Genomic DNA, 12,937 nt, shown 5'->3' with positions numbered 1-12,937 from the left:
TTTCTCTTTAGAAATTGCACTCTGTCCATAAATTCATGCATCAGTTAGTGTAGCTGCAGTTTTTGTGAGATAAGTAAAAGCTGCTCCCAACATTCCTCTTATGTCAGAGATGCTATCAGACTGCTGTTTTGGTTTTTTTTTAAGACAAATGTCAGTGTGACTACTCTCCCCCCCCCCAAAAAAAAAAGTTTAACATCTCTGCAGTCCACACACTCATAGCTAAAGGCTATTCAGGATGAGGGACTTACCACCTTGCGCTTGTCAGAATTATGAGCTTGCATAAGCCACTTGATGGAGGCATGGGGAGATCGTGGTTCACACTCTAGGAATACACTTCCGCCTTCTAGTCCATATTGAATCTGCTCATGTAATTGTTGCTCTACTGTAAAAAAAAAAAAAAAAGGTTGCAAATAAGTCCAGGATTTGTTGAGTGTTATAACCCCACTGTAATTCTGTATGTTCTGCAAATTTGTCTTGGTTAGCACAGAGGTTTGCTTTTCCAGAATTGTTGCTGCAGAAATAGTTAACTCAAGAATTCAGCAGTCATCGCCCAATCCCCCATGCCTACACCACATCTGTGTTGCCCAAAGCTTCATCTCTGTTCCATGTAGCAAGAGATAGCAGTAGGAATTCCCCACAGCCTTGGAACTGGGCACCATGACTAAGTACAGCTACCTGCAGCACAGCCAGTTTTAGGCTACACCTACGTTGAGTAGAATATAGGCAGTGCTCCTGGAAAGGCAGTAAAATGACAAGCATTACAGCTTAGCACAAAACAGAGCACTTCTGCACCTGTGAGGGAGGTGTGCAGACAGGGCCAAGTCCTGGTAAATCTTCAAAAGCAAAGCAATGAGCTCAGTTAATGAGAGGCCCAACCTGACCGGCTTGTTCAATGGTTGGGAATATAAGTCGCAGGAGGGCCAATGCTTTTTTCTGCTAGACATTTTAAAAGTCAACATAATTTCACCCCAGTCTTGTTAGATGAGAGTGGTGTGGGTTCAGTTATCTAAAGCTCTAACAGCATGTTATGAACTATATTAAAAGCACTTCTGTCATTGGGAGCTATGGATCACACCAGTGATGCCTTACTGAACGCCTACAAGCAGCCCTCATTCTCCACTGCTTCCAACAGATAGGAATGAGTTGTTCAAGAACCCACGAAAAAGACAAGCCAACCGTGCCTTTGATTTAGATCAGGCATGGGCAAACTCGGCCCTCCAGATGTTTGGGGACTACAACTCCCATCATCCTTAGCTAACAGGACCAGTGGTCAGGGATGATGGGAGTTGTAGTTCCAAAACATTTGGAGGGCCGAGTTCGCCTATGCCTGATTTAGATACATCGTAATAAGTCTTCCAATGGAGGATTAGTAAAACTGCCAACCACGTGGCAAGCAGTAAATACGTTGGGAGATCACACTTTGCTGAATCTGCAATAAATGTGACAGAGTTGAGCAGCCAAGTCAGTCACTAGGAAAAGAGCTAGTGCTGGATTCTGGACCAAAGTGTAAGTAAGGCTCAAGCAGTATTACAAAAATTTAGGAGAGTCTGTCACAACTTCAACAGAGGCTAATCGTGGACAAAAAATACCCACCATATCTGTTTAAAAATGTGTTGCTTTGGATGGGAACATATCCTCAGCTGCAAAAATCACAAAAATTAAATAAAAAACATAAATTTGCTGCTTTCCTATTGGAGATCAGAAATGCAACGGAGACTAAATTTGCCCAGTTTCCTTTTAGTTAGACTCTATTTTGTATCCTGTATCTTCTGGGCCATCAAAAATACCTTTCATTCCCCTCTCCAACTTTTCTACTTTCTGAAGTGGAGGACAAGAGGAATGACAACCATTACCAATGATACCATACCTCACAACGCAGGAAGACTGCCAAAATTGCCAAATTAATGTAGAAAAGTCCAGGAACAGGGATGTACAGAGTTAGCTCTTAGGAAGTGTTCACTGCCAATTTGAGATAAGGGAATGCCTTCATTGTGGAACTGATGTAGCATCTTTTTAGTATACCCAAGATAAAACATTCTGCATCTGAATAGGCGTATGACAAAAACAAACACACTCTTGCAGCCAGAAGCAGCAAGCAAGCAACACTTAGAAATTCCTGATATCCAATAATTTAATAGAAGAATTTAACCTTCAGATAAGCTGAGAATAGCAAGAAGTACTAGTGCACACACACCCTGCTTTGATAGCCGAGATTCCTGTGATCCTCAAACCTACCAAGCTTGAAATGATCCTGCAATACAGTTGACAAAGCAAAAACTGGATGTTCACAATCTCACAGCCCCACTCAAGTGCCAGCTAAGGCAGGAAAGTGTGCAAAGCTGGAAACACAACTTCAGCAAAACTGTGTATGATTACATCTTGACCGTCCTGATCTGGCTTAAAAGGTAGATTGCTTTGCCACAATTTGCATAAGATTTGGCCCAAGAGACTGTGCTAAAGGGGCAGGCTAGTGATAAAGAAACATTCTCCAGGGAAACTTCAAAACAACTTTAAAATAAATTAAGCTTTGCATACCATTTCTCCCGTTGGTGAAACTGTCACCCACCGAGTTAGCAACTAACACATCCTGACCATGACTGATATCAGAGCCAAATCCTCTCAGAGCTGGCCTAGAGGTGCAAAATCCCACACTACAAGAGGGATAGGGAACCTTTGGTCCTCTGGATGTTGCTGCACTACAACTCCCATCATCCCTGGCTCCCATTATTGGCTCTTCTGTCTGGGACTGATGGGGGTTCGAGTCCAACAACATTTGGAGGACCACAATTCCTCCATTCCTATTCCTTGAGAAGGCCTAGCCCATTGCGACAGTTTCCACACTACAAAAGCAAAGTACACCAAAAATGACCACTGTATCTAAGGAAGGAGGCTTGAGTCCATCAAAGCTTGTGCCATAAGAAAGTATTTCTCTTTAAGGTGCCACAAAACGTTTGTTGTCTTTGCTGAAATAAAGACAGTTGTATTTCTGGAAACACTAACATGAAGACAGGCATCAGTCAAGATAATCTTTGCATCCCGCATTCTTCCGCCAATGTTTTCATTCGGAGGCGGGCAATCATCTCAGGCAACAAGTGTGTGTTCTGCAGCAGTGTCTGCCTATGTTCCACCTGAGAACCTCAGCCATTCCCCTCTGTTGCCAACCAGAGCTGTGTGTGGCCTATAGCTTATTCTGCAACCTCTAAACTGGAAGACACTGTCCCATTGCTAGTGCTAAGTTTGTTTCAATTTCAGCCCCAATCTGTTTGTGTGTGAGGAGCAGGGGGCACCATCTTGTTCTTTGCATCAGGAACCAAAATGTCTTGGGCCAGCCTTAGACAAACTCCTTTGGGAAAAGTAAATAAATTTCAAGACTCTTCGTCAGAAGCTGCCACTGATAACAATAAGAAAGGAAATGACTTGGCAAGTGCTTCTACTCAGTTGGCAAGAGTAAGAGTAAGAAGGCTTTTAGTAAGCCTTCCTGATGATAAGCCTTGATAGTGTTAGCCCCATTCTCTTTTGTTGCCTCTAAAGTAGACTGTCTTTCCTTCTGCGATGATGTCTCTCAGGTATTCTTCATAAGCAGCGAAGCCCAAGAGCTGCATAGGTGTAAGCAATCTCACTAACCCCCGTCAAAAAAATTATAAACCCTCCCAGGCATCTTGGAACTAGACTGAACACAAGGAACTAGATATTAACACAAGGAATAATAGCATAAGGAAGTGTGTAAGGGGGAAAGTATTTGCTGGTCAGAGGGCTGTTGTGCTCAGGTCCTTTGGGCTTCCCTTAGGCATCTGGTTGGCCACTATGAAAACAGGATGCTAGCTGCCCCATTGGCATGATGCAGCAGGCTCTCTTCACATTATTAAGCTCTTGGGAATAGAGGGTTGTTCACATGTCACATTAAACATAGGCACAAGCCGTATCTACACATGTACCAGTGTTCATGTGAAAAAGGGTGCGTGTGTGGATTTGTGCAACACAACTATTTACTTGTGGAATCACACCATGTATGCCCACTTGGCCACTTTGATCTGCAGAATTAGCACTGCCATAGGTGCCATATTTGCCATATTTGTACTTTTTTTGCAAACTGCTTAGAGGTTGGTGGTACATAAAGGTGTGTGTGTGTGTGTGTGTGCGCGTGCGCTACATATGAATACCACTTACTGTTGCTGAAATTCCCTGTGTCAAAGGTACTGACGATTTTGTGTTGAGCCCCAGACTATTGCTGATCAGTCTGAATCTGCTTCAGCAAAGCCCTGTGGACCCACCAGGCCACCCCTCAAATCCTTAGGAGGGTTTGTCTGGAGGGAAGGAGGCAGAGTACACCTAAGTAGCAATGAGGTCACTAGGACAGAGTCCTAGTTGAACCCACCTCAGCAGAACACAGCACTGGAAGAGGTGCAGAAAAAGATAACCTCAGATGATCAAGGGGCTAAAGCATCATCACTGCAAGCCTAAAGTTTCTGATCGCTTCGTGGCTTACAATGCAGGAGGACAACCAAGGGAACCACAGCAGAGGTTCATAAAATTACGCATGTTGTAGGTAGAGAGGTTTTTCTCCCTCTGTCATCACATTAGGCCACCCAATGGAATTCATGGGCAGCAGATCCCCGGACAGACAAAAATAAGCACTTTTTTCAACCAGCGCATCATTAGTTTATGAAATTCACTGCCTCACAACAAGGTGAAGGCCATTGTCTAATCCTCCTTTAAAGTCATTTATGCCAAAGTCACAGAGGATGTAGCTCCATTCATGGCTATTAGCCATGAGGTCTATATGGAACACCCACTTTCAGAGGCTGAATTTCAACTACTGTGGGGCAAGCAGCGGAGCTGTGTTGGCATCATGCTCTGCTTGCCGGTTTGGGATGCCAGACTTAGGCGGACCTTTGTTCTGAAGCAGCAGGGCTCTTCTTACACTTCTATAGGATTTCCATGGCCTCAAGGGTCTTTAACAAAGAAATTGAGCACAGTATTCAAAATAAACAATTAAAAAACAAGACTCTAAAAGGTTCTCCCATCTTTCACCTTTGTCACCAAAAGGATGAAACAGAAACACAGGTTTGGAGCACCTTGTAACTTTATTAGAGAGCAAGACTCTCTTTCAGAACCAGCATACACAACCCATCACAGGTGGCATTTCTTCTGGTAACTCGCAGCAGTTCTTGTGGAGCAACCCATCTTGCCATTGTGCAAGAATTACTCTTCCATTACAGGAGTATCATGCATAGGGGTAGTAATGCTTATGTCTCACAAGGGTGGGGAATCTTTTTCATTCCCCCATGGCCAACCTTCTGGAGGCTTGTTGGTTGGCAGTGCTGCCAACCAACTGCTGGTGGTTGGCAGTGACAGAAGCCAAAGGGGGTGGAGATGCTTACTTTTGCCAACGGGCTACATTCCAGCCAGCCAAAAGATGAGATTTCTACCTCCACCCAACCTCTCTCTATACTTTATCTGAGCAAGCAAGAGTTCTCACGCTCCAAGGACACATTCCCACCAGGCAAAAGCACAAAAGGGGTATCAAAAGTGGCCTGGGAAGACTCCTGAAGGCCAGGCAGAGATATCAGGAGGGCTTCGTGCCAACTTACACAAATGCTTCCCATGCGTGGAGATCACATTGCTTGCCCATGCCACCTTTCCCTGCACAACCCCAGTGCTGGCTCTTAGCATTATCCCACTCCCCATTCCTAATCCACTAGAAGGTCATTGTGCTCCCCTTTTGAAGATCCTGGCACCCATCTCCCCTGCAATAGTAGATCCTCAAATGGTCAATTCAGTTCATTTCCCACTCCCACAAATCTCTAATCTAGATCGTCCTCTGACACTCAATGTAGAGAAGAAATACCTTCAAATTTATCTTCTAAATCCTCATTATGTTTAACACAGCATATGCAATCCTCCCCTTCTAATTTGGAATTACACTACTTTTAGGGGAAAAGGAAGCTGCCTTTTACCAGGTCAGAATATTTATCCATCCAGCTCAGTATAGTACTCTGACTGGCCACAGCTCTCCAGGGTTTCAGCCAAGAGTCTTGCCCATCACTTGCTAAACCAACCCTTCTTTTAAAAAAAGCTGTAGATGCCAGGGATTGATTCTGACACCTTCTGTATTCATCCTATGTCATATGGCCTCTTCATTCAGCAACAGAGCTGGCTTTTATAAAGCCAGGAGTTGCTGCAGCAGCCAAACCACACAGAGTTTTCTCTCAACCTTTATTACATTACCTTCCTTGCAGAAGCAGTGAATTTGTTTTTCTTTTGAGAGTGCTGAGCAGGCATGTCCTGGTCTGAGCAGCTGAGATAACCCTTTCCTCCTGTGGCAATAAGGAACTGAGCTTGCCTCTGCCTTTTGATCCCCAGAGGAGCCGGACTTCCTATTCCAGGCAGCCCTCCCGAGACTTGCCAAATTTTGTCAACATTTCATAGAATCATAGAATCATAGAATTATAGAGTTGGAGGAGACCACAAGGGCCATCGAGTCCAACCCCCTGCCAAGCAGGAAACACCATCAGAGCACTCCTGACATATGGTTGTCAAGCCTCTGCTTAAAGACCTCCAAAGAAGGAGACTCCACCACACTCCTTGGCAGCAAATTCCACTGTCGAACAGCTCTTACTGTCAGGAAGTTCTTCCTAATGTTTAGGTGGAATCTTCTTTCTTGTAGTTTGGAACCATTGCTCCGTGTCCGCTTCTCTGGAGCAGCAGAAAACAACCTTTCTCCCTCCTCTATGTGACATCCTTTTATATATTTGAACATGGCTATCATATCACCCCTTAACCTCCTCTTCTCCAGGCTAAACATGCCCAGCTCCCTTAGCCGTTCCTCATAAGGCATCGTTTCCAGGCCTTTGACCATTTTGGTTGCCCTCCTCTGGACACGTTCCAGTTTGTCAGTGTCCTTCTTGAACTGTGGTGCCCAGAAGTGGACACCGTACTCCAGGTGAGGTCTGACCAGAGCAGAATCTAGATGCTATACTCCTATTGATGCAGCCCAGAATTGCATTGGCTTTTTTAGCTGCCGCGTCACACTGTTGGCTCATGTCAAGTTTGTGGTCAACCAAGACTCCTAGATCCTTTTCACATGTACTGCTCTCAAGCCAGGTGTCACCCATCTTGTATTTGTGCCTCTCATTTTTTTTTGCCCAAGTGCAATACTTTACATTTCTCCCTGTTAAAATTCATCTTGTTTGTTTTGGCCCAGTTCTCTAATCTGTCAAGGTCGTTTTAAAGTGTGATCCTGTCCTGTGGGGTGTTAGCCACCCCTCCCAGTTTGGTGTCATCTGCAAATTTGATCAGGATGCCCTTGAGTCCATCATCCAAGTCGTTGATAAAGATGTTGAATAAGACCGGGCCCAAGACAGAACCCTGTGGCACCCCACTAGTCACTCTTCTCCAGGATGAAGAGGAACCATTGATGAGCACCCTTTGGGTTCGGTCAGTCAGCCAGTTACACATCCACTGAGTGGTAGCATAGTCAAGACCACATTTTACCAGCTTCTTTACAAGAATATCATGGGGCACCTTGTCAAATGCCTTGCTGAAATCAAGGTAGGCTACATCCACTGCGTTCCCTTCATCTACCAGGCTTGTAATTCTGTCAAAAAACGAGATCAGGTTCGTCTGACATGACTTATTTTTCAGAAATCCATGCTGACTATTGGTGATCACAGCATTCCTTTCTAGGTGCTCACAGACTGTTTGCTTAATGATCTGCTCCAGAATCTTCCCTGGTATTGATATCAGACTGACTGGGTGGTAATTATTTGGGTCCTCTCTTTTCCCCTTTTTGAAAATAGGGACATTTGCCCTCCTCCAATCTGCCGGGACTTCGCCTGTTCTCCAGGAATTCTCAAAGATGACTGCCAGTGGTTCTGAGATCACATCTGCCAGTTCTTTTAATACTCTTGGATGCAGTTCATCTGGCCCTGGAGACTTGAATACATCTAAACTAGCCAAGTATTCTTGTACTATCTCCTTAGTTATTCTGGGCTGTGTTTCCTCTGCTGAATCATTTGCTCCAAATTCTTCAGGTCGGGCATTGTTTTCTTTATCGGAGAAGACTGAGGCAAAGAAGGCATTGAGGAGTTCAGCCCTTTCTGTCTCCCCTGTTTGCATTTCACCATCTTCTCCTCTGAGTGACCCCACTGTTTCTTTGTTCTTCCTTTTGCTACGAACATACCCATAAAAGCCTTTTTTGTTGCTTTTAACCTCTCTAGCAAGCCTGAGTTCATTCTGTGCTTTAGCTTTTTTGACTTTGTGTCTACACGTGCTGGCTATTTGTTTGAATTCCTCTTTGGTGGTTTCCCCCCTTTTCCATTTTTTGTACACATCCTTTTTTAATCTTAACTCAGTTAAAAGTTCTTTAGATAGCCGTCCTGGCTTCTTTAGGCACCTTCCATGTTTCCGTCTCATTGGTATTGCCTGAAGTTGTGCTTTTACTATCTCCCTCTTAACAAACTCCCAGCCATAATGAACTCCCTTTCCTTTTAGTATTACTGTCCATGGGATCTCACCCAGCACTTCCCTAAGTTTTATGAAGTCGGCTTTCTTAAAGTCAAGAAATTGAGTCCTAGTATGCTTGGCTGCTCCTTTCCACTGTATAGTAAACTTCAGAAGAGCATGATCACTCACGCCTAATGATCCTTCCACTTCTACCCCACTAACCAGGTCATCAACTTTGGTTAGAACCAGATCTAATATGGCTGTTCCTCTTGTTGCTTCTCCCACTTTCTGGACAATGGAGTTGTCTGCAAGGCCAGTGAGGAATCTGTTTGACCTTATGCTCTTGGCTGAGTTTGACATCCAACAAATATCCGGGTAATTGAAGTCCCCCATTACTACTATCTCCCTTCCTTTTGCATGCTTGGCCATCTGTTCCATGAAGGCATCATTTGCGTTAAGGGAAACGGCACATTTGTTGGCAAGCACTTCTTCACACAGCACACAGTTGGACTATGGACTATGGATCTCCATCAGCTTGGATGGCTTTAAAAAAAGGATTAGACAAACTCTTGGAGAATAAGGCTGGGATGGTGCTGTGAAAACTTACATTTGGCATTAAAGCCCCGGCACTGCCGCAAAGGGTCGCCATGTTTGATGTCCTGACGGCGGCTCCTCCTAAATGAGAGGGAAGAGGTCAAACTCATTCCCTTTTCCAACCCAGGAGACTTCCTTTTGAGCAGCTAAAGGAAATTAGTAAACACCGACCAACCATAATCATGATGATAGGTAAAGGTAAAGGGACCCCTGACCATTAGGTCCAGTCGTGGCCGACTCTGGGGTTCATCTCGCTTTATTGGCCAAGGGAGCCGGCATACAGCTTCCAGGTTATGTGGCCAGCATGACTAAGCCGCTTCTGGTGAACCAGAGCAGCGCACGGAAATGCCGTTTAACTTCCCGCCAGAGCGGTACCTATTTATCTACTTGCACTCGGACGTGCTATTGAACTGCTAGGTTGGCAGGAGGAGGGACCGAGCAACGGGAGCTCACCCCGTCACAGGGATTCAAACCGCCGACCTTCTGATCGGCAAGTCCTAGGCTTTGTGGTTTAACCCACAGCACCACCCACATCCCATCAATCATGGTGCTTATTATTTTTCTGTTTAACAGCCAGGGATGGAGCACCTGTGGCCCTCCAGATGCTGTTGCACTACAACTCCCATCACCCCTGACCATTGGCCATGCTGACCGGGGCTGCTAGGAGTTGGAGTCCAACAGCATCTGGAGGGCCACAGATGCCCCATCCCTGATTTGACCGACTCATCCTACCTCCCTTCAGTTTAGTGCTTCAAGGCTGCTTCTATCTGAACAAAATAGTTTTCAGTCAAGTTTCCACCCACAAGTTGCCTTGCTCTCTGCCCTTTGTCCACACTGAAGGGACACACCACAGGCAAATAGGGCAAGGTGGGGAGGGGAGGAAAACTCACTACAGTGGTGCCTCGCAAGACGAAAAGAATCCGTTCCGTGAGTCTCTTCGTCTTGCGTTTTTTTCGTCTTGCGAAGCAAGCCCTTTGACAGCTTAGCGGATTAGCGCTAGTAGTGGCTTAGCGGATCAGCTGATAAGCGGCTTAGCGGTTTAGCGGATCAGCTGATAAGCGGCTTAGCGGTTTAGCGGATCAGCTGATAAGCGGCTTAGCGGATCAGTTGATAAGCGGCTTAGCGGCTTAGAAAAAGGGGGGGGAGGGAAAAAAACCCGCAGGAACTCGCAAGACATTTTCGTCTTGCGAAGCAAGCCCATAGGAAATTCGTTTTGCGAAGCGCCTCCAAAACGGAAAACCCTTTCGTCTAGCGGGTTTTCCGTCTTGCGAGGCATTCGTCTTGCGGGGCACCACTGTATTGGTGGCAACGGGGGGGGCTGGGGAAGCCACCTCAGAGCAGCCACCGCCCAGACCAATCTGAGAGTGGAGGAGAGAACCACCAGGCTAGGGATGCTCCTGCCACAGCCACAGTCACACATTACAGTGGTACCTCTAGTTAAGAACTTAATTTGTTCTGGAGGTCCATTCTTAACCTGAAACTGTTCTTAACTGTTCTTAACCCACTTTAGCTAATGGGGCCTCCCATTGCCACCGCAAGATTTCTGTTCTCATTCTGAAGCAAAGTTCTTAACCCGAGGTACTATTTCTGGGTTAGTGGAGTCTGTAACCTGAAGCGAATGTAACCTGAAGCATCTGTAACCCGAGGTACCACTGTACTTTTGCTCAGGGATCAGACCTGATGGCAGTAAATAGCCCTCATAGAAGTGGGCTTGGAGGAGCTGACGCTTTCCCTTTCCCTTGCCAGTGGTGTTTTTGGGTGCCTCTGCCAGAGCAAAGAGCAAGCCCTACCCCTGGAATGGAATTCACTCCAACAAGATATAGTGATGGTCACCGCCGACATGGATGGCTTTATAAGATGATTAGACAAATCCATGGAGTGGCTGCTAGCCTTGATGGCTACCTCCACTGGCAGAGGAAATATGTCTCTGAATTGCTGGGGTCCGGCTTGGGGGCTCCCCACAGGCACACGGTTGGCCATTGTGAGAACAGAACGCTCAACTCAATGGACCACTGGCCTGATCTAACCTCCAGGCTCGCCTTACATTCACGCTTCCCTCCCTCCCTCCTTCCCACGGCATTTGCCTTCCCAACTTAGCACTCTCAGGATGTTACCTTTTGGCTGTGTGGCTGTAGCGTGCGCAGCGCTGTCCATCCCAAGCGCAATAGGGATCTCTGGCCAGGCAGCAATCGGCACAAGCTTCACCGTATTCGCGGCACCGATGGAGGCTCAGCTGGGAGACCCCCACGTCTGAGGAGGCGTACAGCTGTTGCTGCAGAGCAGAGAGGAGAGAGCAGCGGCTGAATGGGAACCTGGATTTCTCCTCTTGTTGCCAGACCACCCGCTTGCCTCCTACAAGACGAAGCCAAGGGTCTTGGTCTTCAGCCTCTGCGTAACAGCAGCAGAACGCTAACCTCATAGTTGAAGGACTAAGCCCACAAGGTCCTTCAGGTACCTGCACCCCTGTCAGAGCAGTGACCCAGAGTGCTCATCTCCTACTTTGCTCCTCAGCAACAGGTACCTCAACCACCTACCCGTTTAGAGGATATCCACAGGGTCTTCACAGGCGCTGGAGCCTGTAGGGCAAAAAGAGGAGAGGCCAAAGTTGAGAAGGGCAGAGACGGCAGCAGTGTTAGGGCAGCAACGATAGGGAGCCAGGTGTTCACTCACCCTGAACACTTCCACCTCCTCCAGGGTCAGCTCTTCCAAGTTGCCCTGTTCCTTCGGCAGCACAATCACCTTCTGCACTGTGCCCTGGTCTGGAGGAAGAAGACCCAGACATCTTCCTTCAGAAGCTATGGAGGACATTTTACTCCAGTGCTTCAAAGAGCTGAACTGGTTGCTTGTGGACAGTATTTAGGGACAACTTCAAAGGTGTTGGTGTTTACCTTCAAAACCCTAGGCTAGGGATGGGGAACCTGTGTAGCTCTTTAGATGTTGTGGGATTGCAACTCCCCTCAGCCCCAAGCAGCACGGTAAGGGATGATGGGAGTTATAGTCTGAGAACATCTGGAGAGTCACAGTTTTCCCATTCAGTCGGGGAAATTAAGAAAAAGAGAAGTCACTCAGGTCACAGCTGGGAATTCAGTGGTATTCAATATGCACTTGAAGGTGAGTTTTCTAGGTGACTTCCACCACAGCCTGACTGATGGGGGCAGTGGGGGAGGCTGAAGAGTGACAATGTCAGAAAGCATCCCTAGCTAAGCACTCTCCAGCAACTCTAGCACACATTACTTACCTGTCCCAAGAAAGAGAACCTCGTAGCGCCCGTCCACTGCATCCACTAGGTCCACGGCCAAGGTGGTGAAGCTGTAAGGCACATTGGTCCTCACAAGCAGGGGGCGGCGCTGCAGTGGGTAAACAGCATTGTACATCAGAGGGTGGGCACGCACAAACGTCACCAGCTCATCCGAAAATTCGCGTGTGGAGCGGAGTCCTGGGGTGAAGGTTCCTCCTGGGCACTGAGAAAGACAACCAGGTGGTAGAATCAGAGTCTTGGCCAGGGTGGGAGGAACTGTAGGGGTCCAGCTTTCCCCACCCTACCCATAATGCAAAGGAAACACACAACTGAGTGTAAAGCAGGCGAGGGGGTAAATATAAGGAAGAAATTGCAAGGAGCTTGGGGGAAATGGAAGGAGAAAAGGGAGGCAGGCAGTGAAATCCAGGCGCTGAGGAGACTAACACATTAGGAGAGGGAGAGGCCTTGGTGACTCACAGCTCCAGGGCGAGGGTAGGGCACCCGTCCCGTGTAAGGGCCCCACTGGTAGTTGTGTCCCTCCTTATGGGCAAAGGGCCCATTGAAGACTGTGCGAATGTCGGCCATGGAGTAAACGCAGACCGCAGAGCCACGGAACACGGACCTGGGGAAGGGAGAAGGGAGAAAGGGGCACGCACCTGT

The 12,937-nt window shown here is 47.0% G+C and overlaps 1 protein-coding gene across 3 annotated transcripts in view; it reads right to left on the bottom strand.

Moving 5' to 3' along the window:
• LOC307206691 (semaphorin-3F-like) overlaps positions 1–12,937 on the bottom strand; it is a 34,846-nt gene that overhangs the window by 2,102 nt on the left and 19,807 nt on the right. For all 3 annotated transcript variants that reach the window (XM_079960025.1, XM_079960024.1, XM_079960023.1), the window contains exons 11-17: positions 12,755–12,899; positions 12,278–12,500; positions 11,710–11,798; positions 11,574–11,615; positions 11,154–11,311; positions 9,053–9,120; positions 249–382 (exon numbers count right to left, since the gene is read on the bottom strand). In XM_079960025.1, coding sequence (XP_079816151.1) covers positions 249–382; positions 9,053–9,120; positions 11,154–11,311; positions 11,574–11,615; positions 11,710–11,798; positions 12,278–12,500; positions 12,755–12,899 — 859 coding nt within the window. The remainder of the gene's footprint in view (positions 1–248; positions 383–9,052; positions 9,121–11,153; positions 11,312–11,573; positions 11,616–11,709; positions 11,799–12,277; positions 12,501–12,754; positions 12,900–12,937) is intronic.

This window comes from Podarcis cretensis (genome assembly GCF_951804945.1).
Source record: "Podarcis cretensis genome assembly, chromosome: 17".
In the NCBI taxonomy this organism is placed as follows: Eukaryota; Metazoa; Chordata; class Lepidosauria; order Squamata; family Lacertidae; genus Podarcis; species Podarcis cretensis.
Note: the sequence above shows the minus strand (reverse complement) of the source record. Positions and strands in the feature narration are given on the sequence as shown.